The following is a 25,132-nucleotide window of genomic DNA, read 5'->3' as shown; positions in this document are numbered from 1 at the left end:
CTACTTATATTCTTTTCTGTGCTGATTGCTCTGATTCGTTCTGATTTTAACTTGTTCTCGGAACTGTCCCATCTCTGTCTCTCCGCATCTTCTCCAACTACTCCGCATATCCGCGATGCCGGTCTCCTCACCCTACGCCTCGGTGGACATCCCTGATGTGGATCTTTGGACATTCCTGTTTGAACGCAAAGACAGACAGTTTCCTGACAATAAGAGTATGCTACCAGTCTTGCTTGATTCCAACAAATTAAGTCTTCTAAACTAACAGCGCTACAGTCATCTACCATGATGCCGACACGAAGCGCCATTACACCTACCAGAATTTGAAGGATGCGGCACTCGCTTTTGGACAAGGTCTCAAGAGCATATACAATTGGCAAAAGGGAGATGTCCTCGCTTTATACACCCCCAACAGCATCGACACTCCGGTTGTCATGTGGGGTACTCACTGGGCTGGGGGTGTTGTCTCGCCCGCAAACCCGGCATACACAGTCCACGAGCTTGCCTTTCAGCTGAAGAACGGTGGTGCTACTGTGCTAGTGACTCAGCTTCCTCACCTCGAGGCCGCCAAAGCAGCGGCCAAGCAGGCAGGGATCCCCGAGTCTCGCATCCTCCTCATCGGCGATGAGCTGGACCCCGAAGGCAAAATCAAACACTTTACCTCTATCCGGCCTACCACGGGTGCCTCCTACCAACAGACAATGGTCAACCCGGAGAAAGATCTGGCGTTCCTAGTCTACTCTTCGGGAACCACTGGTATGCCTAAGGGTGTCATGTTGTCGCATAGGAACATTGTCGCCAATTCTTTGCAGCTAGCCGCTTCAGAGGGCGGAGAATTAACCTGGAACGGCGGTGCGGATGGAAAAGGAGATAGGATCCTTGCTTTCCTTCCATTCTTCCATATCTATGGTGAGTTCTTTCCTCGATATTTCTACAGCCACTTAATTAAGGCTGGTGTTCCTCTTTAATTGCAAGACTGACCTTCCTTCTAGGCTTGACCTGCCTTGTCCATCAGACCTTGTACCAAGGGTATGAACTGTATGTCATGCAGAAGTTCGACCTTGAGAAATGGTGCTCCTACGTGCAGAACTATCGCATCACCTTCAGCTACGTCGTGCCTCCCATCGTGCTATTGCTCAGCAAGCACCCAGTCGTCGACAAGTATGATCTATCAAGCCTACGAATGATGAATTCAGGCGCAGCACCCCTCACAAGGGAGCTCGTGGAGGCCGTATACGCACGTATCAAAGTCGGAGTCAAGCAAGGCTACGGTCTCAGCGAGACCAGTCCTACAACCCACAGCCAGCCATGGGCGGAATGGCGCACCAGCATCGGGTCTGTGGGCAAGATGGTTCCAAACATGGAAGCAAAATACATGACTGTGCCAGAAGACAACTCGGAGCCGCGCGAGGTGGCTATTGGCGAAGTGGGCGAGCTCTACCTCCGCGGCCCAAATATCTTCTGCGGGTACCACGCCAATCCGACTGCCACGGCGGAGAGTCTCTCTTCCGATGGCTGGTTCCGCACCGGAGACGTAGGCTACCAGGATAAAGATATGAACTTCTATATCACGGACCGCGTCAAGGAACTTATCAAGTATAAGGGCTTCCAAGTTGCTCCCGCGGAACTGGAGGGTATCCTTATCGATAATAAGGCTATTGACGATGTCGCTGTTATTGGAATTGACAGTGAGGCTCATGGAACGGAGGTGCCTGTCGCCTATGTGGTACGAAGTGCTAAAAGCAAGACATCTGGTTTGAGTGACCAGCAGGAGGCTGCTAATATCATCAAATGGCTGGACGACAAGTTTGCATATCACAAAAAGCTACGTGGAGGTGTGCGGTTTGTTGATGTGATTCCCAAGAGTGCTGCTGGTAAGATCTTGCGACGGGTACTGAAGAACCAGGCGAAGGAAGAGACAGCAGCTCCGAAGGCCAAGCTGTAAGAGCTTGGCCCGCTTCAGGGTTTGGGGTGTTTTAGATGAACGTGTATAACTTCAACTTTGTTCTCATAACAGTCCAGCGCTGGGTGAATTACACTGGCTAAACCTAGTCTTTCTGATTTAGGCGGCAATAAAACATTGGGCAATTACCAGGTCTACAATTGCTCATCAGGTTCGGCCAATTTGGTTAATTTTTCGTTTCCAAAGGCCAACTACCGAGATTCACCGTACACTACCGTGATCCACCGTATACTACCGAGGCACCTGTCACCAAGGACGATTCGTGAGAACAATACTCCAACACCCAGGCACCAAGAATATGACGCTTGAACAAAGCAACCCGGAGTCTCTTTCCCCATTTCAGGAATCCCAGACAAGAGAGCTGAATAGCAATCTGGATAGCTCCCATCGACAAAAACACAATCAAAGGACCACATGCCTCAAGCCAGTCATTGATGAACCAGTTCCAGATATAGGTCACAACCGAGCGCAAGAAGGTAACGCTGACCATAACCTCTGCCGAGTGCTTGGGATAACAATCCAGGGGATAGGACATGCCCATATTTGCTCCGATCTGGTTGCTCACGGTGATGATTCCAAATCCGACAATGGGTCCCATGTAGTGGACACGGTAGTGCAGACAGAGTGCAACGATAACAGATCCCACGGCAGTGATACCCGCGGCAACGAGAAGAGAGAAAAGACGCATCTCGGGCTCGCGGACGCCACCGTTTCGTTGGGCGGAGTAATTGACGATCTTGTCGACGACGTAGCTGCAGAAGAATGTTGCGGTTAAGGAGCCGACGAAGGGTGATAGGAAGACGAGGCCTTGGTCGATTGAGTCAAAATTGTATGGTCTTGTCGCCAAATCAGTAAACATTCCATGTTGTGTGGTGTTGGGAGAGCGTGAGGAAAGAAACTCACTCTAGGCCGAAAATCTGCGCTGCTGTGGCTGCCAGTGTCGTGAGACTGATAAACGACATACCGTATACCAGACTCGCCCAGATGACGATTGGGTTAAGACAGTACAAGAACGGCCTGAAGAAAATGGCGCGGAGATCGACGTCCGGATTACCGCCGGGCCACAGAGACAATTCACTCATGTAAGAGCGTTTTTCAACGGTGTGCACAGCGCCGACATCTTCAACATGCTCGGAGCCGGATTTCGCCTCCGCTGGTACGATCGCAGCGCGGTCACCGTAATACATAGTCTCCGGCATAGCAAAGATGAGGGTAAGCATATTTGCACCCAAGCACATTGCTAGAATCCAGAAGGACCATGCTGGACCGAGACTCTGGATAATGAACGAGGACAACATGGGACCGATCTGCGCGGCTAGGAGAACGGATAATCCGTAGAATGCAATCTTTGCTCCTTGGTGATGGAGGAAATAAATGTCTGCGATGGTGGTGGGTGCAATCGAGTAGATTGGTGATTGACCCAATCCCATAACGACTCTAGCAACTAGGAAGGACGTGTAGCTCCCGCGGGTGGCAAAGCCCTGCCAGATGAGACATGCACACATCAGGACTGTGGTGATGAGATACGTAGGGCGGCGGCCGAATTTGGCAAAGAATGGCCTGGTTGATGATTGAGTTAGTTCAAGTTCTCTTGTGGAATTGTGTTTTCTTTTCTCTCTCTCTTTCTTTTCTCAGGGGGAGCATCACTTACATCCAGTAGAAACAGCCTACTCCAGTGCAAATGAGGTTTGCCGCTACTGCAATATTGACCTTTTGGAAGGACGCATTGTATTGTTGTGTCAGTTGGAGGACACCTGGTTTGTCTTGGTTAGTATAGCGAATGGCAAGCTTGAAGAAGTTATAATGTACCTGCTGCGATAATCGGACCTGTAACTCCACCCAGGAAGCTGTAAAGACAGGCATTGGCAAAGATAATGCCCTTTTTCATGCGAGACCATGAAAGAGGATCATTGGGATCAGTCCGAGAAGGCTGGGGGACCAGCAAAATCCGTCGCCCTTTGCGCTCGATATGCTGCAGATGTCCATATAGCTGAGACGACGGTCCATCGGAATCAAAGAGGAGCTCTGTTCCTGGGACGGTCTCAACTTCATGGACGATCTCCTCCTCAGACCGAATCTCGGCATTAGACTTCATGGTTGAAGCCAGGCTTGCGGTAAATAGAAAAGATTTGTATCCTTGCACGCGTCAGGAATGGTATCCCCAAAGAGAAACAGGAAAGGAAGTCCGAAAAGCCCATCTTCCAAGCTCTTCAGCCTTTTATGTCTCCCCTAGATTTGTGTTCTGGCCTATCATTGGATCAATGCATCCGGGGTAAAGAGAAGCAAACCACCCGCGGCGGAGACCAGGTGGCCAATAAGGGGGAAGACCAGGGGGAGGGCATCCGGGGAAGATGGACAATCCGGGGTAGTGAGTGTGGGGGTGGAGTTGTCCCCGGGAACGTGCATTCGGCTTGTAACAGCCCGACTATAATAGACCACGCACTTGGCAGAAAAAGAGGCCCCAAAAACAGCATAGAGAAGATCGACAATCATGACAGGCCCAATTGAAGAGTCTCTCGAGACACCTGTTCTCATCATTGGTGGTGGACCCGTTGGTCTCACCACCGCCCTTTTACTTGCCCGATATGGCATCCAGAGCGTTGTCGTCGAGCGATATCCTGGACGACTGGGCCAGCCAAAAGCCCACGCCGTCAACCCTCGTTCTCTTGAGATTCTCCGACAGGGCGGTCTGGACACCGTGCAACTCCGCAAAGTGGCCTCCCGCCCCGTTGACGCGGATTTAGTCCGCTTCGGCCTCTCGCCAGTGGGGCTGGAGCTAGGCACTCTGCCATTTGAACGACAAGGCGAAGAGAACAAAGTTATCACTCCAGAGCCCCTGTTCAACATCCCGCAACCAGAGCTTGAGGACTGGTTGATGGAAGTCATTTCCAAGAACAAGCTCATCACCCTCAAACGCGGCTTTGAATGGAAATCCTGCACCGGTCCACGAGATTCTTCCGCCGAGGTGGTCTCCCAAGTGATCGAGAGGGCAAACCACCGTTCTGTCCGAGTCACCAGCAAATATCTTTTGGCCTGTGATGGCGCCCGCTCCGGAGCGAGAGAAAAGCTGGAGATTCCCTTCTCTCCCATCCCCGATGGTCCTGCCAAAGAATCACACCACCTCACCATTCACTTCAAGGCCGACCTGACGCATCTGAAGTCGGGTATTATCTATTACATCTTTGGATCTAAACAACAAGACGCCTTTCTTGCCTACGATCGATCCAACAGCTGGGTATATGTAACCAACTGGGACGGAAATGAAGACTCCAAAGCCAAATTCACGAATGAAACCTGCACAACAATGATCAACGAAGCTATGGGCCAAGGATTCCCCTTTAAGATTCTTTCGATCACGATGTGGACCACTCACCCCCGGATCGCGGACTTCTACCGATCAAAGATCCAGCCACAGGCATTCCTCTTGGGAGATGCCGCCCACGCATTCCCACCCACAGGTGGTCTCGGCGTGAACACCGGAATTGCCGACGCCCAGAACCTGGCCTGGAAGATCAACGCTGTGGAAAAGGGATGGGCGGGTGAGCAACTGCTCGATACTTACAACGACGAAAGAAGACCAGTGGCCATGGCGAATGCGCGTCAAAGCGCGAAGAACCAGAGAACTGTCTACAAATTCTTCTCTGCGAGGCCTGAGGGGGTCACCGATGAAGATTTGGAGCGAAACACTGAATGGAGAGATCAATTCGGAATCGATATCGCAAATGACGCCGAGCACTTTGATTCGATTAACTTGCAACTGGGTTATATCTATGGTGGCAAGGCTTGGGATGATGTGCCATGCAATGAGTTCACCCCGAGCTGTGTTCCGGGTATCCGATTTCCCCATGCTTGGGTGAAGTTCCAGGGCCACACTGCATCTGCATTGGATCTTGTTGATGGTCTGGGTTTCACCGTTGTGGGCTCTGCTTCGTGCTTGCCTGGCTCTGGTTCCAAGATTGTTGATAGCAAGACTTCTGTTGGTGTCAATATTGTGCGACTAGGCGATGACTTCTCCTGTGATGATAATGCCTGGCTCCAGATAACGGGCTTGTCCGATGAGGGCAAGGGAGTATTGATTAGACCTGATCAGCATGTTCTTGGTGAGGTGAAATCAGAGCAGGATGTTCAGGACTTGCTGTCTCGGTTCTTGCTTGGAAACTGAGTCCAGAAGAATAAATGTTGAGAGTGGATGTTTGCTATTTTGAGATTCTTCCCCATGTTGGATACGCTTCAATGCCGTATCTATACTATTATATAGGTCTATAGAGTCATGTTCCATACTATGTTAGCCTTGAAAGCTCTGTTCTGCTTTAGTTACCGGAGTAGGCATTAAATGCATCAGTAATCAAGCATTGGATATAATCATCAATCGTTCTAATTCAATATCTAGGTTCCTTAATCGAATATACGATAATCAAGCAGCCAGAATTAGGTAACAAAGTGGTACATAATATGTGGTCGACATAAACCTCTTGCTAAAATCAAACATTCATCGTGTTATTCATACACCTGAAAGGACGTGTCGCAGACTCGGCAATCTCTAGCATCTGCATAAGTATCTCTCGCCCCTGCCCAACCTGAGCCGCAAAGAATTCAGAAGTCAAATGATGTACTCCCGCCCGAAGATACTCAACATCTGCCGTAGCAGAGAGACGCTGTGGTTCTTTCAGGATATGCATAAAGATTGTGGATGTTGCAGCCAGGAAGTATGCGGATGGTGCACCAAGCATTCGAATCTCCCTCGTGTCAGACGCAACCGACCGACTATTCGATGTCCGGATCAATGATCGAGCAGAGGCAACACAAATAGCCTCACTCGATTGGAGACGAGGATATCTATCGACAGGGAATGTTTCATCTCGTATGTGAATGAGCAACATTGAGGTCCAATGTAATGTCCGCAGCACATTGAAGAACTGCATATACAACCACGAAACATGATGGCGTAGTTGGATAGGGGCCAGATTCTCCTGTTCCGGGCGGAATTCCAGAGGAATGGCATCGCGCCAGGCAATAAGTTTGATATCCAACTCTGCTAGGCAATACAAGCGCTCATTTGCACATTTTTCACGACCGATGACGTCCGCAATTTGGTTTACAAGACAAGCGAGCGTGACATGCCAGACGTAGATCATGGGTCCTGGTGCCAGTTCACAGTCATCAGGGCACTCCTGAGCTGTTAAGGGCTCTATCAGTGTGTCTGTTTTATCAGACGATGTGCCGGTGGGTCGACCTTCACAGAGTGATGTGAAGGCGTCGAGGCTATACGCAACCCACCAAAGTCTAGCCCGGAGTCTAACAAGGTCGTCACTTAGCTGCAGATCACTGGGTGTATGTCGATGCAAGCCAATAGACTCTGCCACGCGTAGTGCGGTTCCGCAAGTTGACCACGCAATCCCCAGCTTGCCTTGCTGGGTGAAGAACAACGTATGAAGAAGAAGGACCTGGACGGATCCTGTGTATGGATGGGCTAACACATAGTTCATCATTGACCAGGCCCGCTGGTGCAGGGCGGAGATCTTCTCTTGCATCTCCTGTGTGGGACCGCTGGGATGTGCCGTTACACCAATTGCAACCATGATGCAGATGCACATGAATTGAATAGGGTCCGGTGGGCTCGGACAGTCGTCATACCATTGGGTCCATGAATGTCTGAGTTCCAGGCTGACGATGGGGTATCGCAGGTAAACGCTTCTGAAGAATAACTCGACTCCGTGCTCGACAAAAGACCGGTCCGGAAGGTCATGAGGGTCTATCCTTAAGGGAACGGATATGTTGGCTTCATCCATGTAGGTAATCCCTCTGATGAGATACTGTAAAAGGCTAAATTCTCCAAGCTGGGGGGAATGGTTCTTGGCGTAGATAAGGCAAGACGATAGAGTGGCGCCGATAGAATTCAGTCCCTGATACCTACTTTCGCAGGCATCTTTCTTCAAAAAGAGACCAGGAAGTAGGGATGCTGACTTGGTGGACGGGAGCCCATCTTTCAAAAAGTGTACGCCTGCGACTTTTGGCTTTCTCGTGCTCGAGGAGATCGGGCGGTTTCCCTCGTCAGCTTCATCCCCTGTGCATGGTGTTGGCAATCGCTCATTGGGATCATGGAACCCATGGTTGAAATGCGGAAAATCAGCCAGCATAGAGACGGTCAAATCAGACATGTTTGACGAGTCCGCAAAATCGAACACATTTGGCATGTAAAGATTAGGATCCCACGGCTCGGAAGAGGACAGAAGCCCCGGTGTTGCTGGACCTTGGTCGTGGTCACCTGGTAATATCTCCTGCGGTGCCTCTACGGGGTGATTGTGTTGTGAAGATTGCACGACTAAGTCATCCTCTAATGACACAGCTGTCGGTGTTGGTCCCGATGATTCAGGTGTTTCATTCTCTCTCCGAAGGAGATGACCTAAATCCTGATCGGTAGTCTGACGAAATTCGTCTCTCTCACCAAGGGAAGCAAGCGATTGAGTCCGCTTGGATTTATGCGCCCTGGCAGGGACTGCCGGAGAGTCAGTGCATGTTGAGCGATAGAGTAAGCAGTTCATGCACGGGCGTTGACCGGCACTGCACCTAATCTATCGTCAGGTTCTATAGTCAGCGCATATCTGGGCCACGGAACAGCAAAGACGAAAAGTACCCGTTTTTTCCGACAGGAGTCACAGGCGCGCGAGACGCGTTTGGGTTGCATTGGGTAGAGATTTAGGTCCGGCTGCAACGCACTAGACTGCGGTGAGTCAATACTCATGATATATTTGCACTTGACCCGCTGTGAAGATGGTACTTTGGAAGGAATTGAGGAGAAAGTGAGCTTCCACGGGATATATGGACTACCCCGTGGGGATCTCTCGTTAGCGCCATCTTCTGTGCGGGGTCTGTTTCTTTGCCCTCGGCTGAACGCCTAGGGATCCAAGTGGAACCTATTGGGAAATATACGGGGAGATTTAGATGAAGGATTGCACTTGGTGGAAGAGTCGTCACAATCCTGTCGGTGCAGGATTCCAGTCGTTGTGTTTCGTCATTGCTCAGAGCTCAAGGCTCTTATGACTCTACATCAATATACATCCAGATGACTCGATTCATTGTGTTGGTCTCCAACTATCTGTTTTAAATTTGTAAAACGTGTCTACAATCTCTAGTGAAAGTCGAACAGCTCGACCGACTCCCGGATGTTCTATATACATTCAACCAAAGCACACTCAGCGACTCTCATATCGAACCTTGTTGACAAGTGTGCCGATCTGATCAATCTCAACGGAAATCTCATCGCCATCATTCAGAACCACTCTGGGATTGTGGAAGTATCCAATACCAGCCGGCGTTCCAGTCAAGAAGATGGTTCCCGCCTCCAGCGTTGTGCCTTGGGAGAGATACGAGATCTGCTTCTTGATGGAAAAAATCATATCCTTTGTATGTCCATCCTGCACAGTAGCACCATTATGAATCGCCCTAATCGAGAGGGCTTGAGGGTCTTGGATCACAGAGGAAGAGACAAGGACCGGGCCAATGGGACAGCTTCCGTCGAGGCCCTTGGAGAAGCACCATTGGGTGGTCATCAATTGCATCGTGCGAGCAGACACATCATTTGAAGCTGTATATCCCAGCACATAGTCTAGTGCTTCCTCCTCGGGGATGTCGCGACCGGTCTTGCCAATGACCAGACACAGCTCGGCTTCGTAGTCGCTTGTGCCGTCCTGTGCGCATTTAGGCACATTGATCGCCGCGGGATAGGGGCCGATTAGGGCCGTTCGTGGCTTGGTGAAGAGAATTGGGGCTTTCGGAATAGGTAGGCTAGCTTCCTTTGCATGGTCCATGTAGTTCAGTCCCAGGCAGCGGATGTAGTTGCAGTCCTCTCGGGAGACTGGAGAGAGGAGCTGCTTGACGTGCATAATCTCATTTGTCACATGGCCATCAAAGGCAGTGCCATTGATCACATAGACGGCAATCTCGACGCCATTGATGCTGTCCCGTCCGATATCGCGAGTGGTGTCCACCAGTTGGCCGAGATGGACCTGGCTGTCCTCGACGGCGATGAAACGAACCAAGTGAGTCCAAGATGGCATATTTGTGTGTGTATCAACCATATTCTAATTTGAAATAGTAATAGTAATAACGATCAATCTTCGGTCTTGGTTATCGCTCAGCACTGTATTATAGCCCCCAGTAACTGCATCCCGCGGAATGAAGGTCCCGGGGAGCAGGGCACAGCTCAACGCAGACCCGGGGAACCACCACAATCCCAGTTCAAGGCGACTGGATCAGTTGTATTATCCGAACTGATGAAAAGCAATGCACCTCGATAGGCACTTTCATGAGACCTTTTGTCAAAAGGATCGCGGTCGTGAATGTCGAGGGTCAGTCTGCCCTTCGAGCTAGCGAAGTGCTTTCCATCTACTCTACCAGGTGGTCTCGTTGCCATGGTGAGATAGAGTCGGCATATATGAATAAATACCTTGTTCTTTCTTATGTTTGCTTAGGAATGCAGAAAGCCTAGTGGCTATGGTCATTATATGACTGTTTGTTTGTTCTCCCATGTAGTTCATCATGCCCGTCCTATATAAAGCCACCCATCCGCCGTATCTCTTTTTCCCTGTTCACCTATATGGATGTTATAATCTATCGCCATGTCTACTTGCTATCATTTTATATCTCATAAGAGCCTCTAGGACTGAATTTCCTATTTGAATGTCCCCTTCCATCTTCATCGTTCTTCTCTTCATATATATATCACCTGGTCAATTCAACGACAATGCCTTCTTGATCTACTTTGATAATTGAACGCAGTGATGACTTATGGCTCTGGCCGGAGTTTGAAGGCACGGTATTGCTAATAAAACCTTCATCTCTGGGGGATTGATGGTGTGGCATCATCGTGAACCGGGTCTATTGACACACCGAGCATCTTGTTTGCTAGTCTCCAGGGACTAGAAAAGTCCCCTGTTTTCCCAGATCAGGGGATCATATCGTCTCTGTTATCCTTACCCCTCAAAGATGCTTCTAGAAATGGCCTCTGCGCAAAGAGCCGCACCCCTAATTCCCGAGATGTTCGAAGCAAAGCTCCAGCTACGCACGCGAATCTCGCCAAGTCGCTCCGACCAGACCAGTCGTATCGCTGCGGGGAGGAGTTCTTCGATCAACATCAACTGCCGCTTTGACGACTTCTGTATGCCATTCATTGGATGCCGACTAAGGCAACATCGGAGCCTCTTGCGTTACAAAAGATGAGATACATGTTTAGTTGATACATGCTCGTCACGGGGTTACAATTTACTGGGGCCTCGGTGTTCATGATAATGCAGCATTGAGAACTTGCTGTCAAAAAGGGGTGCACAACTCAGTGGCCGGGTATCTCAGGGCGACCGAGGTTGTTGCATCAATTCACATACCAGTCGATCAAATTGAGCACGGCAAAGATGATATGTGCAATTCTGCCGGTCGGTTTGCTCCCTTTTATCCAGGTTGGAAGCCTTGAGGTTGCTAATTGAGCGCCCTTCCACGGCAGCTTTATATCGTCACGTTGAAGTTGTTGGCTCTCGGATGCTATACCGAAATAGCAGCATCTATATCTGATCAATGGGATTATTCTCAACTCCTTTTTGGGAATCTGAGTTTGCCACTCTGCTTCTGTTAGTCTTGCTCTTCCAATCAGAAGATAAAGCCAGGCACTTTATAATATGGCTTGAGAATATGGAGAGGACATTCAAAAGATCAGGTTAGTGAGGGCTTCTGTCGATTTTCTCATTCCAGCCGAGTCTAACATATAGAGATTCATCGGTTTAGAGGCCAGAATGTAATCAACAATATGGCCTATACCGCGGATCATAGCGCTCCCGCCACACATCGACTACTCTGTCTTCAAATCTTTAAACCCTTCAATAATGCTGACTATTTCCATCCCAAGCTCGATCATCCATTGTTGATTACCGTGGAAGAAGATCACCCCAGCGAGCTTATACCATTGTCAGCCCTGATGCTGGGCAGGACTCTTCGCCAGGCGGGTATTCTTGAGGATGTTCTCGATGTTCAAGGCCGTGAAACAGCCCTGATATTGATGGACTGCTTCCCCCGGAAGCGTGGTGGTGGATTGTTTGTCGAGTTATGGACCCTCTGCCTGAGCATAGATATGCCACAGCCTGCCAGAGCCTTCGCTCGAGGTTGGCTATAACATGGTAGCTATATATGTTAATACCCTGGTAAGAATTGAAAGGGGTGTCCGGGAGCTTTGGTCAACCTCGTTTTCCTTTTGTATCTGACCAGACAGATCGTGATTAAACTGTCTTCTTGGCAAGACCACCTGGGCAACCAAATAACCAGATACATAGTAGTCAGAAGAATGAATTGTAGATACAAGGTAAACACGCTATGAATTTGGAGCGAAAAGAGTCAAAAAATATCATCCCCAGACACGCATTATCGCATTTCCTCTTCTTCCACAGGAATACTGTCGTACTCGCCTGAGAACGATCTGCTTGCTCCGCCGGTATTGGCGACATTGTCCTGGGTCTTGCTCTCGTGGTTCACAACCACGAAAGATAAGAACACGATAGCTGCTCCAACCCAGTACATGGGGCTGGCGTATTCTGCCTGCAGGACCATCTGTCCGATCAGGGAAAGGGGGATGGTCATACTGAGTCCGACGGTGACCACGAGTGGTGTGGTAAGAAGCATAGCATACGCCCAAGCAATATCAGAGATGAAGGATGCGAGCGCGTTAGACTGGCGGTATTGAGTTAGCTAGATAAGAACCAGGAGAGGAAAAGATCATAACCATACCAGAATGATTTCCCACACACGGCTAGTATCAGGCAAGGAGAACGGCTCCAATCCTGTCCAGTGGAAGATGAAGAAGCCGGGCCACAGAAGAACGACGTTGAAGAATCCAACCAGTCCGAAGAATAGTGGCATGTTGACACGGGACTCATCGCCAACCTGTTTCTTCATGACGACCGTGTAAAGACCGTACATGATAGCGCTGAACGCCGCCATGGCATCACCGAGAGCAATCTCTCCCGTGGATTTGTGAGGGAATGAGCCCTCACCCCCATCAGGGGTCTCACCTGTGTCTGGCTTGGAGAGGTCTACACGCGAGATCAGGATGATACCGATCAGAGAAGCGATAACACCCATGAATTTGCGCATAGTAAATTTCTCAACACGGACCAAGGCACCAAAGACCAAGGTCCAAACGCCTGCAAAAATGAGCATTAGAGCCAGGTGGTATACACATTTGAAACTGGGGAATCCTTACCACTAGTGGAGGTCAGAATCGTTGTGCTTCCAACTGACGTAAATTGGAGGCATCCCATCGCAAAGTAATTTGCCTAAATAGGAATTCTTGGTTAGTATTTCATGGTCTCCTAGTAGTTACTAGGTTGTGAGGTGTGCGACATACGATAAACTATGATACGTTAGCGAGCTGATCATCTATCAAAACATCATGGCAGTATGCTTACCCAGAGAAGACAGAACTGGACACTGAGCTTAGCTGTTGCTTTCAACCCTAGCTTTCCAGCTGGATCATCCTGGTTGGGCTGCGGAAAGCGCCCGTCCTCTTCATCGGATCCACTGTGCAGCATACTCTCCTCCTCACTCTTAGGATCATGCGAGTCCAGGTGATTCAAGAGGCTCTTCAAGGAAGTAATCTGGGAGAATTTCCGAAGCCGCCAAAGACTCCATGTCCGACGGGCGATAATGAAGAAGAGGGGCATGATAAACATCGAAGTATTGGTATAAGTCACGAAGAAGGGTTTCGGGTAGGTCTTGTCCGCAAAGATAGTCTGAATCGCATTCAATATGTAATTAGCCAAGGTTCCGCGACCATGTTGTGTTTCACATGAGGATCTCTCCATAAAAGGGCCCGCATACACTTCCGAGGAAATTCGAGGTCGTCCATAGCACAACCACCACTAAAAGCAAGATGATTCCCAGTGTCCGGCGCGCCATCCTTAGCGGCAAGGTGCCGGGACCATCAGGCGTGACTGTGGCCATTGTGTCTCTGAATATGTCGTTTGCAAAGGAAGTCGATCTGCTGCGCGACTTGGTCAGGTGTGGTGTTGCCCAGAAAGCTGTGTCGCCGATGTCGCAATCGCTACGTTTGCGTCCGGGAATGCCGAGTTAGGCGGGGAGGTGTCGGACGGCGAGCATCTGAAGCACAACTAGCGATGTACCTTCAAGGTAGAAATCAACGAGCGACGAATGAGATGAATGGCTCGAAGATGTGCGAACATAAGGAAATGGGGGATAGATGCCCAGCATTCGCGAGATAAGGGTCCGGGTGGGGAGAAACGCATTTCCCTCCTCCTTACTCCGTACACGTGTTGCCGTAGTTTCTATGGGGCCCACGGCTTATACTGGTTCCTAATGCCCCATGATCATTGAATGACGCGCCATCTACTCCGTATATTGGAGAGAGATACGAAAGCTATCGTGAAAGATGTAGATGGTGTTGCATTAAACCCAAAAAAAGACACTGCCCGAGCAAAACTGAGACCAGAAAAGAATGACTGAGATGGTTCTCTCTCAGGGGAAATCCACAATTGAAACAAAGACATCTACAAGACACCCAAGGAAGCGCAAAAGCATCCAAAAAAAGCAGAACCCATAGTCTTCTCTACAGACTCAGGACCGGAGACTAACCAAATGACAACAGGAAGAGGAATGACAAAGGAAATAGGTCGCTGAAACAGAATGAGAATGAGAAGGGTATATCAACAGGCACATCCATCGCGATCATTATCCAAGTGAATGTTGATCGGATCGCTGAATTCACCGCTGAATTCCTCGGCCTCTTCCTGCGCAAGTGCACTCCGCGCGATGACTAGATGTAAATTAGCAAAAGAACGGTGATCGTGACAGAGCAACTGCGTAGAGGGATGCGATTTACCTTCGAAAGCCTGCTCGACATTGACTGCTTCCTTAGCACTAGTCTCGAAGTAAGGAATGTTACCCTTAGACTGGCAGAAGGTCATGGCGCGTTTTGAGGAGATCATCCGCTTGCTCTCCTCCACATCGATCTTGTTACCGATGACGACCTGCACATGACTATTAGCACGGACCAACCTATCATTCCTGCCGGCTCCGGCGCACGAGATAAGGCCAAAGAATGCGGGTGAAACCACTTACAAATGGGAAACTCTCTGGATCTCTGGGGCTTGCCTGGATCAAGAACTCATCCCGCCAGCTGTCGAGAGCCTCAAAACTCTTGGAGTTGTTCACATCGTAGACTAGGACGCAGCAGTCGGCGCCACGGTAGAAAGCGACACCCAATGATTGGAATCTTTCTTGACCGGCGGTATCCCAGATCTAAAATTTCCAAATCAGTTATCACCCCTCACCACGATTGTGCCGGGATCGTCAAGTCCTTACCTGCATTGTTACCAATCGGTCGTCGACGAGAACTTCCTTTGTGAGGAAATCAGCTCCGATGGTGGCCTTATAGCTTCCACTGAACTTCTTGTTGACCTAGTCAACCCGGAATATCGAATGTTAGCATTTATAGGGATTCGTGGCTGAACGCGGTCGGCCGCAGAGCAGCGATAGGCTGAGGACTGGGTTGAACGAACATATTGGTTCATCAAACTGGTTTTTCCGACACCACTGTCACCAAGGATGATGACCTAAATTTCCGAAAACTTCAGTTAGCAAGTGAACTGTCTTGGAAGGATTTGCTGCTCGTCACACGGAGCAAGTGCGGAGATCGTACCTTGAGGAGGACCTTCTTTCTTGATGCCATGATTGGGGATCGGCCAAGTAACCGGGTGGAGATGGAAGAGGTATAAACGAAGAGGTGAAATTCAAGCAAAGATCTATAATCAGATCTTTACCGAGCGCCTGTAGATTAAATAAAGGCAAGTCCGTTGGAGAGTTGGGGTTGGGTTGCAGCCGGATTCGATGATGCATGAGGGCCAGGCGGTCGAGCGGGCGGTGGGCAATTGATAACGATTAGCAGCCCGTCTCGCCCGCAACCATCTCCACTCCCATCACCTTCAGGTATATTCCCATTTGCTTGGGAAGGCTTATGGCCCACTGGAGGGAGGAGTACTTGGCTGCCCTGACAGTCCGAGATCAACGAGAGAAGGCAAATGCTACTCTTTACGATGCTTGTCCGTCTACCAACCGTGCTCTTTGTTGAGCGATTACAACTGACATCATTCTACTGAATCTAGATGCCCAGCTTGCAGATCGCACCGGTAAGCTAGCAACCGCAGCAAACAGCACTAGCTTGGCACCAGCACAGAGTGAAGCTCAACCCACTATACCATCTCCGCTGGTGGCCTCATCCAGAAAGCAACGATCAACCGACACAGGTCCTGTCCCGATCGATCTTCTCAATGCTGCTCGTGCAGACTTGTCCGAGGCACAGCGATCCCGATCAGAGCTACAAGATCAACTGAATCGAGTGAATGTAGAGGTCGAAAAGCTTCGCAAGAAAAGTACACAAGAGTCTCGACGGATTAACACTTTGGAAAGCGAGAGGGCACAGCTTAAGTTGCGATTGAATGACAGAGATGCTGAGCTCAAAGGGAAGGCCAAGCTATTAGGGGTAAGCCGATCTCATATCTACATAGAATTTGAAACAACATGCCATTAGAGATAAACAAAGTGACTAACATGCGTTGTTTCCATGGCTACAGGACTTCCAAGATGAGATGGCGACACTAAACCTCCAACTCAACATGGCCGAAGAACGGTCAAGTCGGCTTCAGAAAGAGAACCAAGATTTGGTTGATCGTTGGATGGCTAGGATGGGCCAGGAAGCCGAGGCGATGAATGAGGCGTCCAAATTCTCCTGACTAGTCCCAATGCACAGAGCAGATACTAGATACACTAGCGTCTTCGGTATTAAGGCTTGGTTTCATTGTACGGAGTCTGGAGTAGTCGGCGCTTGAATGATTGATGAATTTATGCACATGACCATACTATTTATGTCGAGGCCTGGTCCCGCCATTTATTGCTGAGGCAGCAAGGGCTAAAGAGTCTCTTAACGACTATCATCCCTTTCCAACTCCTGTACGGAGGATTTCCTGAAAATACCCCATATTAACTATTCTTTAACCCTACTGACTGACTTCTTGATGCGCACTGGAAGGCAGGAAGACCAATTCGTGTTTTTATTTTTAATGTGACCTAAATTTAGGGCCCGGATCTGGGAATAGCAGCCGGGGTGTGCAAAAGGATCGGAAAGGTTCATAAGAGGACAATCGGTTTGTACATGTCAGATTGTCAAAAATGGTATCGTACAGAGACTCATGAGGGGATGTATATCCAAAGACGGATAAGATACTGTACAACAATGTCAAAAGCAAACAGTATATGTGCCATGCCAAAGTAATAAGCCAAGGAGACATCAAGCACTATGGTGTGCTATCAATGAAGGCCTTCAACCGTGAGCTGTCTTTAGTGGCAATGAAATAGGTACCGCCAACATCAGTCCAGCTCACATTGTTCGACCAGTAATTCTTTTGCTGGACCTGGAGGAGGTTGATGGGAGAGTTCAGGTTGCGGGACTGGATTTTGTGACCAGCTGGAACAAACGACTTGAGCGAGACAATTTTGCACCCTTCTTTCATATCCAAAAAGTGGTTGATCAGCTCATTGTTCAGCTGAGGTGTGAAAGCCTGGTTGTTGATGAGTACCACATCGGCCCGCTTTAGCACACTAATGATACTCTCCTGTTCAAGGAAATCGCCTCGAACAAGATGGGTTTTGCCTGGCGCAATGCCCCAGAGCCGGCATCGCGCCTTGAATTCGGATTGCTGCAGATCTGCCAAATCACATGCGTTTGACATCATCTCACAACCCCAACTCTCACAGCCAACTTCGAGTGCCGCCTGAAGAACGACATTACCTACACCTGAGCCAAGATCGACGAAAACCTGGCCAGACTTAAGTTTGGTTTCCTTGAATATTGTGCTGATAAAGCGAGGGAGGAGCTCTCCGTAGACATTATCCGTGCCATTCTCGTATTGCCGGAGAGACTCGACTTGAGGTGATACCGTGCGCGAGTATGTTTGAGTAAGAATCCTTTCCACCCAAGGTAGACCGAGTCCCTGCGTTGCATCCAAATGCTTCGCAAGACTGCCGTTGGCCCGCAACCGCTTAATAGCTTTGTTATAATCATCGACAGCTTCCCGAAATTGGGTCTCGGATGCGACAGCCAAAGCCCGGCGCAATCGACGCTTGATACCGGTCGTCTCATCGTTAAATTCATCCGCCTCCTCGCTAGGGATATAATTGTCGGAGACCGTCTCGATAACCTGAACGATGTCGTCGATAGGTCGGAATTCGTCATTTTCTCGGGGGACCACGGATTCATATCTAATGAGACGGAAAGTTAGCATGTCAGTTCCACAACTTGTTGACCAACCAAATAGCATACCTCTCCTGCTGCGAAGCACTAGGATACTGCAGAAGAATATCTTTAGGCTTCCCCGAAGCGCCGAACGCTGGCTTGAACTTGCCAGCCTTTTTGCCCGACGTTATATCTGCGGCATGCATCATTTTGAACGGGCGAGATCCTTCTTCCGAAAATGCTTTCACAGAGCGGAGACGTCGTTCCGGGTCGGGTTCAACACTAGCGCTCATCCGCGCGCGTTTATGAATTTCAAAGGAAGCCTCGCTGTCGCTCGCATCATCGTCGCTCGAAAGTCGTTGTTCGGGAGTTGGCCTTTTCCGAATGCGCGACGGGGTGCTGAGACGCTTTGCTGAACGTGCTTCCAGGTCACTCGAAACCGATCGAGATTTCAAGGCTTGCGCCTTCCGGCTCCTCTCCGTCGAGGACTGAACTCGAGGCGATCGAGTATCGGGGATTTGTGTTACCGATCGCGTAGGTGCTGCAGGTCGAGTCTGCACAACTTTGCGGATTTGCGCTTTCTTGGGCTGTAAAGAAAAGGCCCCGGCCCCTCCCTTCTGAAGGTGGTCGAAAAAGCCCATGTGGATCGGTGGATAAGATATGAACAAAAGCAATGCAGAAAGTAATCTATGCAAGGTATGCAATGAAAATGAAAATGAGGTATATGTAATGAGAGTATAATGAAGGTAAGGTGGGAGAAAGAAAAGCAAAGGAAAAGAAAAGAGACGGGCTTATCGATTAAGGCGCCACTCGGGGAAACCACGCGATGCCCCGTTACTTGGCGCTGTGCTACTCTACGGCGTACAGCCTCATGCCCGGGGTCCACGATCGACATCTTCATCATCTACATGTACTATGTGCATCGAAATCTGTACCATACATCATGATCGGTTTTTGGAGAAAAATGATATTACTAACATTGTGTCTAGGTATGTTGAAACCCCCCTGTACTTGTGGAACGAACCCTGGGGTATCACAATGATTTTTGCTATGTAAATTGTCTGATTCAACTATGAATACACCGTTTATTTCTTCCCTGCCTTCTTCTTTGCCAGTCTCTTTTCCGCACGCACATCCTTCTTCATACGAGCATCGACAATCTTATACTTGCCCTTGACACCCTTAGGACGACCAGAGATACCACGGTTAGGACCCTTAGCCACCACCAACTTGACTTCCTGCTTGGGCTTCTTCTTGGTTGCCCGGCTCATCAGTCTTGCGATGGCGCCAGCCTTATCCCGCTCACTGAGGGCGTCATCTTCCAACAGAAGCGCGGACTTCTTGCGCAGTTTCTCGAGTCTTTGAGCGGCCTTGTACTTCTTGCGTCCCTTGGCTTCCATGACCTTCTTGATCGGGCGTGCGTTAATGGCACGCATCTTTTCTCTGATGGCGTCCGCAGCAGCCTTGGTGGTAGGCCGAACAGGATTGCTGTGTTTGCCCTCATCGTCGAGGAACCATTCGGGAAGGCCATCACGGTCACGGAAGGCAAATCGGTTGAAGCCATCGTCAACAATGTCACTTGACCTCTTCTCGCCAGTGGCCATTGACTGCGCAAGGGCCATGGCTTCAGCAGTAATGATATCAATGTCTATAGTGAAGGGAGAGATTGTTAGTCACCGATTATTCATGTTGGGTCATCCATGGATGGATCAATTGCAACTTACCAAGCTGGCCATTGGCTTTGCGCGGATCGGCTTTCTCTTCGATTTCACCCTCATCAGAATCATCAACCCACTCAGACTCCGTCTTTGCATTTTTCTTTGCATCCTTCTTGTTCTTTTGCTTGGACGCAGACTTCTCCTCAGCTTCCTCCTCATCTTCATCCATTGCGAAGATGTTGTCGCTTTCATCGTCCTCTTCTTCTGCTTCCTCCTCCTCTTCCTCTTCTTCCTCCTCTTCTTCCTCATCCTCTCCGTCTAGGCCTTCGAAGATATCTTGGTCAAAGAATATGGAGGCGTTGTTCGAAAGCTTCTCTGAGCGAGATGCTTGATCTGCAACGGCAGTCTCGTCATCTGACTCCTCATCGCTGCTGTTGTTCTCCTTATCGGAAAAGCCTTCCCAGGAGTCGACCTCGTATTGCTTGCGGGTCTTCTTGGCACGTAATTTCGTATCTTTGTCCTCCATGCGGCCAGTGTATTGCTCGTACATGTGGTCAAGCTCCCGTTCGAGACGGTCTTCCTCATCATCGCTCTCCTCATCTTCAGATTCAGCTTCATCTTCGCTTCCGCTCTCAGCAGGAAGATCACGAGCATTGACGACCGCATCTCGGGCATTCTCCCGGTCGATGCGTCTCAGGGTGAATGTGGATTCTTCGCCGCCCATGCCGAGCTGCTCCATACCGATATCCATAGGCGTAGTCATGTTCAACTGCATTCGGATGATATCCTTCCTCTTCTTTTCGTTCTCCTTGCGCCTTTCCTTCTTGCCCTTGGCTGTTTGTTGTTCACGCATACGGATCAAATCTTCTTGAATCTGCAATTCTTCATCCATAGGGGCGACCTCGGCTACCTCTTCGGCTTCGCCTTCGTCCCCTGCCTTCTTCTTGACGACGAGTCCGAACTTCTCGCGACACTTGATACGCCATCTGAGCAAGTTACGGAACTCCTTTTTGCCCAAGACCTTCAAGTCCTCGCAGCAAGTTCGGATCTCATCTGTGGTCTCTTCCAATCGCTCGAGTGTGGACATCGCAAGATCTCCTCCGGGCGGTTGGTAGAAGCTGAGTTTGTTGTAGCCACCCAAAATAGCGATGGGATCCGTGCAGTTGATGAAGTCTGTGACCGGAATCTCCTTGAACTGGGTGTAATCTCCTTCCTCGTAACCTTCACGCTTGCGCTTCTTCACTTCGGGGTTGAAAACCTTTGCTTCGTAATTGGGAGTGGGAGCAGAAAGCTCAGCGAAAACGTGTCTTGGGTCGAGGAACTTGGGATCAATGCGCTTGGGGGCCTTGAATCCGCGACAAACGACGAAAATTTCGGCGGAGACATTTCGGGATGAAGGAGGCTTGGTTGCTTCGACGGAGTTGAACAGCTGCTTGAAAACCCACAACAGAGGGTTGTAATCCTTAGAACGGAAGACCTTTGTAACGAAAGTTCCGCCCTCGCCCAAGAAATCAGTGGCCAGTCTCAGGGACTCCAAAACTAGTTCTGCCTGCGAGAAAGCATCCTGTACCCACGCAGCACCGACATTGGGGGCACCGTCGTGAAGCACAACGTCGGCTTTCCAGTGCTTGATGTGCGATCGAATCGTTGCGCGACACTTGTCCGTTGTGATATCGCTCTGGAAAGTAATGGCTCGGGGAATTGGCTTGATGGGTGAAAGATCGACACCAATAATAAGACTTTGCGCCGGCATGTACTCTGCAGCGACTTGACACCAAGACTGCTCAGCTGTTAGAGGAAGACTGTCGAAAGAGGGACCGGAATACATACACCTGGCGCAGCGCAAAGATCGATACAGACTCTGCTCTTCTCCAAGAATCCATACTTCTGGTTCAATTGAATCAACTTGAACGCAGCACGAGCTCTGTAACCTTTTTCTTTGGCAAGGCGATACCACTTATCCAAACGACCTTTTCCATGCTGCAGATAGTCAGTACCTGAAATGATGCGAGGTGGAACAAGATAAACATACCTTCTTTTGGATCGCCATTTTGACAGGAAAATGGTCTCAATAGACCAGATAATCCTTTGAAAATGACGTTGAAAAAGATCCAATGTATACTTTTTCTATCGAAGAGGATCCGAGAAAAAAAAAGTTGCAATACTTATCTTTCACCGCCTTTGACCCGATTCTCCAGTTTGTCGCCTGAGGCCAAAAGTCGGTGCCAAACATGTGACGTGATATCACTCAGGCACCCCCAGTCACTTGTGGCGCTTTGTAGATGCGTTGTTTCGTGAAGAAGAATATGACCTGATGTTTTCACCTTTACCTCCATGACGCCCAAGGGATCTCGCAAGAGAGTGACGACCAGCCCTTCCGGCGTGGACTCACCGGCTACACCGAGCAGTGATGGCCGAGACCGCTTAGACTCCCAGCCACGGGGTTACAATTCCGTAAGTCTTTGTGATTGAACTAGTCATTCCATTCACCGTATTTATTGACCACTTATCATTTATATAGAGCTGGTACCCCGGATCCTGGTCGTCTGTCGCGAGAGTATCCAAAGCAGCGCCAGTTACCGAGGTTGCCCGTGAGAGCATTTCAGCCGCCAAACCCGTAGCATCAAACGTCACGAGCTCATCGACTTCTCTTCTTGATACCCCCACAAAGAATCGACACCCTTCGATTCAACTTACGCGAAAAGCAGGTACCTCAACCAGATCACTGCCCGCTGACGCTACCACGACCCGAGTCAACATTGCATCGGATGGTTCGGCCTCTACTACGGCTATTGAGGACTCTAGCGAGACCAACGCTGCAGAACCAGTAACTTCTGACAAAGAGTCGCTTGGGGAAGGTGACAAAAAGCCCCTAGAAGAATCATCCAAGGAGCTGGAGCCCACAACCGACGCCAATCCCAGCACCTCGCATGAGGCAGCTGCAGGGGCTCCCGGGCAATCTGGTGGATGGTTTTCATGGATCTATGGACCATCTATTACGTCTGAGGTTGCCGCGGAACCGATTACTTCAGAACCTACAGCAGCTACGGAAAGTCCGTTTGGTCTTACAGCAGCTACGGAAAGTCCGTTAGTCGAAGACCAAACGGAAGACCAGAGTACCCAACCTACCCTAGAGGATTCCACGACACCAGGATCAGAACAGGAACCAGTATCCGAGCAACCAAAACATACCGTTGAAGCTACTTCCATCGTACAGAAGCAGTCGTGGCTCCAAATGTGGTATGGTACAAATCAACCAAGCCAGCAAAAGGAATCTACGGAATCCACTGTCTCTCCTTCGGCGAATAACACTTCTGTCGAGGCTTCTAGCACAAGCATGGCACCACAAGATTCATCGGATGAGCCAACAAAACCGTCTAGTGGATCACAGACCCCGGCCGGGACTACTAAGCCATCTGGCTGGTCATTTTGGTCTAAAGGCCCAATCAAAGAAGGTCCTGTAGATAAACCGCAGGAAGGCGAAGCTGTGGAAGCAATAATGGATTCAACTCCACTATCGAAGCTTGCAGTACCCGAGTCAGAAACAGATGCAAATGTCAAGATAATCCAGAAAGGAAGTTTCAAAATCAAGCCGCCAAATGATAACCGTGTCAAAGATGGAGTTGGAACCACCATTGAAGGCACACATGCCATACCACCCGTCGAACCTCGTCCAGCTGATGTGACCGCGTCAAAACAACTACAGAAAATTATTCCCAACCAAGTACTACCAACTTTCGAAGAAACGTATCCATATGAGGCATCGCCGTCGATTTTGCAGAGCCTTGGTCGATTCCTGTATTATGTGAAAGGACCAGAGCTTAAGCATGTCAGCAGGGTGAAGGAGCCCCTGCATGTGAAACGTGCTCTAGCTATTGGTGTTCACGGGTATTTCCCAGTCCCATTCATTCGAAGTGTCCTCGGACAGCCTACAGGGACATCCATTCGATTTTCCAATATGGCAGCAGATGCCATTCGGAAGTACACTGAAAGCCGCGGATATACATGCGATATCGAAAAGATTGCATTAGAAGGAGAAGGCCGCATCACAGAGCGGGTAGACCTCCTGTGGAAGCTGCTTCTGAATTGGATGGAAGAGATCCGCAAGGCAGATTTCATCATGGTGGCATGTCACAGTCAAGGTGTGCCAGTAGGGATCATGCTAGTTGCAAAGCTCATACAGTTCGGCTGTCTTGATGCAAAGAGAGTGGGCATCTGCGCCATGGCAGGCGTGAATCTTGGCCCATTCCCGGATTATCGCTCTCGATGGATCAGTGGGTCGGCGGGAGAGCTGTTCGAGTTTGCGCTACCTTTCAGCAAGGTCTCGAAAGAGTATGAATCCGCTCTGAAATGTGCTCTTGATTTCGGTGTTCGCATCTCATACATCGGAAGTATTGATGACCAACTGGTTTCACTGGAGGTGCGTACATATCTAAGTCTTCAAGCCAGTATCAAACAACTAATTTTCCTTCAGTCCTCTCTCTTCTCACCCGTAGCCCACCCCTATGTCTACCGCGCTGTTTTCGTTGATGGCCGAGTTCACGCTCCAAGCTTGTAAGCACTTATACATCCCGACTTCTACATCGCGATCGAAGATGCTAACATCGATGAATAGCCTCTCTCATCTAGTTGGCTTTGCCCTCAAACTCCGCAACCTTGGTATCGCAGACCACGGTTTGATCCGCGAATTAAGCACACCACTAGCAGGCAGTCTGTACACAGGAGAAGGACACTCTCGGCTGTACGACGATGAAGCCGTGTACGCGTATGTAATAGCCAAACATATATCCCATCTCTCAGAACTGACCGTCCTTTCCAGTATGGCAATTGAATTTGCCCTCGAGACTTCATCTGTCTCAAACCCCATGCTCAGCATTAAGCGGGCCAGCAGTGCCACCACGCCCAATCCATACATCCTCCCCTTCGCCATGCGCGGACTCCTGGAAGAGGAACATGTGCGGCGCGAGCTACACAACGAGACCATGGAATTGCTTCGGCAATTTGATGATTGGAAACCCTCCAGTAAGGTTCTAAAAGATGTGAAGTTTCGGCTGGAGGGTATTCGGTCCAAGCTCTAGGTTTCTTTGTCATAGAATGTACCTGGATAGGTATCTTGTTCGGATTAGAATTTGCTATTAGCGATTAATTAGATATTGGAATACACCTTGTGAAATATGTAAATCCTGCTGCTCAACATGACAACACAATATTGTAGATAGCATCGAT

The 25,132-nt window shown here is 49.5% G+C and overlaps 13 protein-coding genes across 13 annotated transcripts; 5 read left to right on the top strand and 8 right to left on the bottom strand.

The window, feature by feature from the left end:
- Nucleotides 1–115: 115 nt before the first annotated feature.
- On the top strand, nt 116–1,945 carry N7457_004793 (acyl--CoA ligase; the record flags this gene model as incomplete). The annotated part of the gene is made up of 3 exons (XM_057175838.1): nt 116–215; nt 277–909; nt 993–1,945. 3 exons carry the CDS (start codon nt 116–118, stop codon nt 1,943–1,945), a joined length of 1,686 nt encoding a protein of 561 aa, XP_057032885.1.
- A 229-nt stretch (nt 1,946–2,174) lies between these two features.
- On the bottom strand, nt 2,175–4,058 carry N7457_004792 (MFS general substrate transporter; the record flags this gene model as incomplete). The annotated part of the gene is made up of 4 exons (XM_057175837.1): nt 2,175–2,799; nt 2,867–3,523; nt 3,615–3,717; nt 3,773–4,058. 4 exons carry the CDS (start codon nt 4,056–4,058, stop codon nt 2,175–2,177), a joined length of 1,671 nt encoding a protein of 556 aa, XP_057032884.1.
- A 396-nt stretch (nt 4,059–4,454) lies between these two features.
- N7457_004791 (FAD-binding monooxygenase) lies at nt 4,455–6,125 on the top strand (the record flags this gene model as incomplete). The annotated part of the gene is made up of 1 exon (XM_057175836.1): nt 4,455–6,125. The coding sequence occupies one exon, from the start codon at nt 4,455–4,457 to the stop codon at nt 6,123–6,125; it is 1,671 nt and encodes a 556-aa protein (XP_057032883.1).
- Nucleotides 6,126–6,444: 319 nt separating this feature from the next.
- N7457_004790 (fungal specific transcription factor domain-containing protein) lies at nt 6,445–8,157 on the bottom strand (the record flags this gene model as incomplete). Its single annotated transcript, XM_057175835.1, has 1 exon — nt 6,445–8,157. The coding sequence occupies one exon, from the start codon at nt 8,155–8,157 to the stop codon at nt 6,445–6,447; it is 1,713 nt and encodes a 570-aa protein (XP_057032882.1).
- Nucleotides 8,158–9,156: 999 nt separating this feature from the next.
- On the bottom strand, nt 9,157–10,020 carry N7457_004789 (fumarylacetoacetate hydrolase family protein; the record flags this gene model as incomplete). Its single annotated transcript, XM_057175834.1, has 1 exon — nt 9,157–10,020. The coding sequence occupies one exon, from the start codon at nt 10,018–10,020 to the stop codon at nt 9,157–9,159; it is 864 nt and encodes a 287-aa protein (XP_057032881.1).
- Nucleotides 10,021–10,166: 146 nt separating this feature from the next.
- On the bottom strand, nt 10,167–10,376 carry N7457_004788 (uncharacterized protein; the record flags this gene model as incomplete). The annotated part of the gene is made up of 1 exon (XM_057175833.1): nt 10,167–10,376. One exon carries the CDS (start codon nt 10,374–10,376, stop codon nt 10,167–10,169), a length of 210 nt encoding a protein of 69 aa, XP_057032880.1.
- Nucleotides 10,377–11,759: 1,383 nt separating this feature from the next.
- N7457_004787 (uncharacterized protein) lies at nt 11,760–12,122 on the top strand (the record flags this gene model as incomplete). Its single annotated transcript, XM_057175832.1, has 1 exon — nt 11,760–12,122. One exon carries the CDS (start codon nt 11,760–11,762, stop codon nt 12,120–12,122), a length of 363 nt encoding a protein of 120 aa, XP_057032879.1.
- A 245-nt stretch (nt 12,123–12,367) lies between these two features.
- N7457_004786 (DMT family transporter) lies at nt 12,368–13,945 on the bottom strand (the record flags this gene model as incomplete). The annotated part of the gene is made up of 6 exons (XM_057175831.1): nt 12,368–12,673; nt 12,731–13,146; nt 13,206–13,278; nt 13,350–13,355; nt 13,411–13,734; nt 13,823–13,945. The coding sequence occupies 6 exons, from the start codon at nt 13,943–13,945 to the stop codon at nt 12,368–12,370; spliced, it is 1,248 nt and encodes a 415-aa protein (XP_057032878.1).
- A 719-nt stretch (nt 13,946–14,664) lies between these two features.
- rab7 (Rab family GTPase YPT7) lies at nt 14,665–15,689 on the bottom strand (the record flags this gene model as incomplete). The annotated part of the gene is made up of 6 exons (XM_057175830.1): nt 14,665–14,774; nt 14,841–14,988; nt 15,080–15,259; nt 15,323–15,418; nt 15,520–15,573; nt 15,660–15,689. The coding sequence occupies 6 exons, from the start codon at nt 15,687–15,689 to the stop codon at nt 14,665–14,667; spliced, it is 618 nt and encodes a 205-aa protein (XP_057032877.1).
- Nucleotides 15,690–15,974: 285 nt separating this feature from the next.
- On the top strand, nt 15,975–16,749 carry N7457_004784 (ATG16 family protein; the record flags this gene model as incomplete). Its single annotated transcript, XM_057175829.1, has 3 exons — nt 15,975–16,059; nt 16,123–16,499; nt 16,591–16,749. 3 exons carry the CDS (start codon nt 15,975–15,977, stop codon nt 16,747–16,749), a joined length of 621 nt encoding a protein of 206 aa, XP_057032876.1.
- Nucleotides 16,750–17,310: 561 nt separating this feature from the next.
- On the bottom strand, nt 17,311–18,889 carry dot1 (histone methyltransferase DOT1; the record flags this gene model as incomplete). Its single annotated transcript, XM_057175828.1, has 2 exons — nt 17,311–18,274; nt 18,336–18,889. The coding sequence occupies 2 exons, from the start codon at nt 18,887–18,889 to the stop codon at nt 17,311–17,313; spliced, it is 1,518 nt and encodes a 505-aa protein (XP_057032875.1).
- A 444-nt stretch (nt 18,890–19,333) lies between these two features.
- On the bottom strand, nt 19,334–21,956 carry spb1 (rRNA methyltransferase spb1; the record flags this gene model as incomplete). The annotated part of the gene is made up of 4 exons (XM_057175827.1): nt 19,334–19,896; nt 19,973–21,686; nt 21,737–21,886; nt 21,939–21,956. The coding sequence occupies 4 exons, from the start codon at nt 21,954–21,956 to the stop codon at nt 19,334–19,336; spliced, it is 2,445 nt and encodes an 814-aa protein (XP_057032874.1).
- Nucleotides 21,957–22,240: 284 nt separating this feature from the next.
- N7457_004781 (uncharacterized protein) lies at nt 22,241–24,984 on the top strand (the record flags this gene model as incomplete). The annotated part of the gene is made up of 5 exons (XM_057175826.1): nt 22,241–22,360; nt 22,428–24,326; nt 24,381–24,460; nt 24,522–24,671; nt 24,726–24,984. 5 exons carry the CDS (start codon nt 22,241–22,243, stop codon nt 24,982–24,984), a joined length of 2,508 nt encoding a protein of 835 aa, XP_057032873.1.
- Nucleotides 24,985–25,132: the final 148 nt, after the last annotated feature.

This window comes from Penicillium paradoxum, assembly GCF_028828445.1.
Source record: "Penicillium paradoxum strain IBT 22861 chromosome Unknown utg000004l_segment0_segment0, whole genome shotgun sequence".
NCBI classification, from domain to species: Eukaryota; Fungi; Ascomycota; class Eurotiomycetes; order Eurotiales; family Aspergillaceae; genus Penicillium; species Penicillium paradoxum.
Note: the sequence above shows the minus strand (reverse complement) of the source record. Positions and strands in the feature narration are given on the sequence as shown.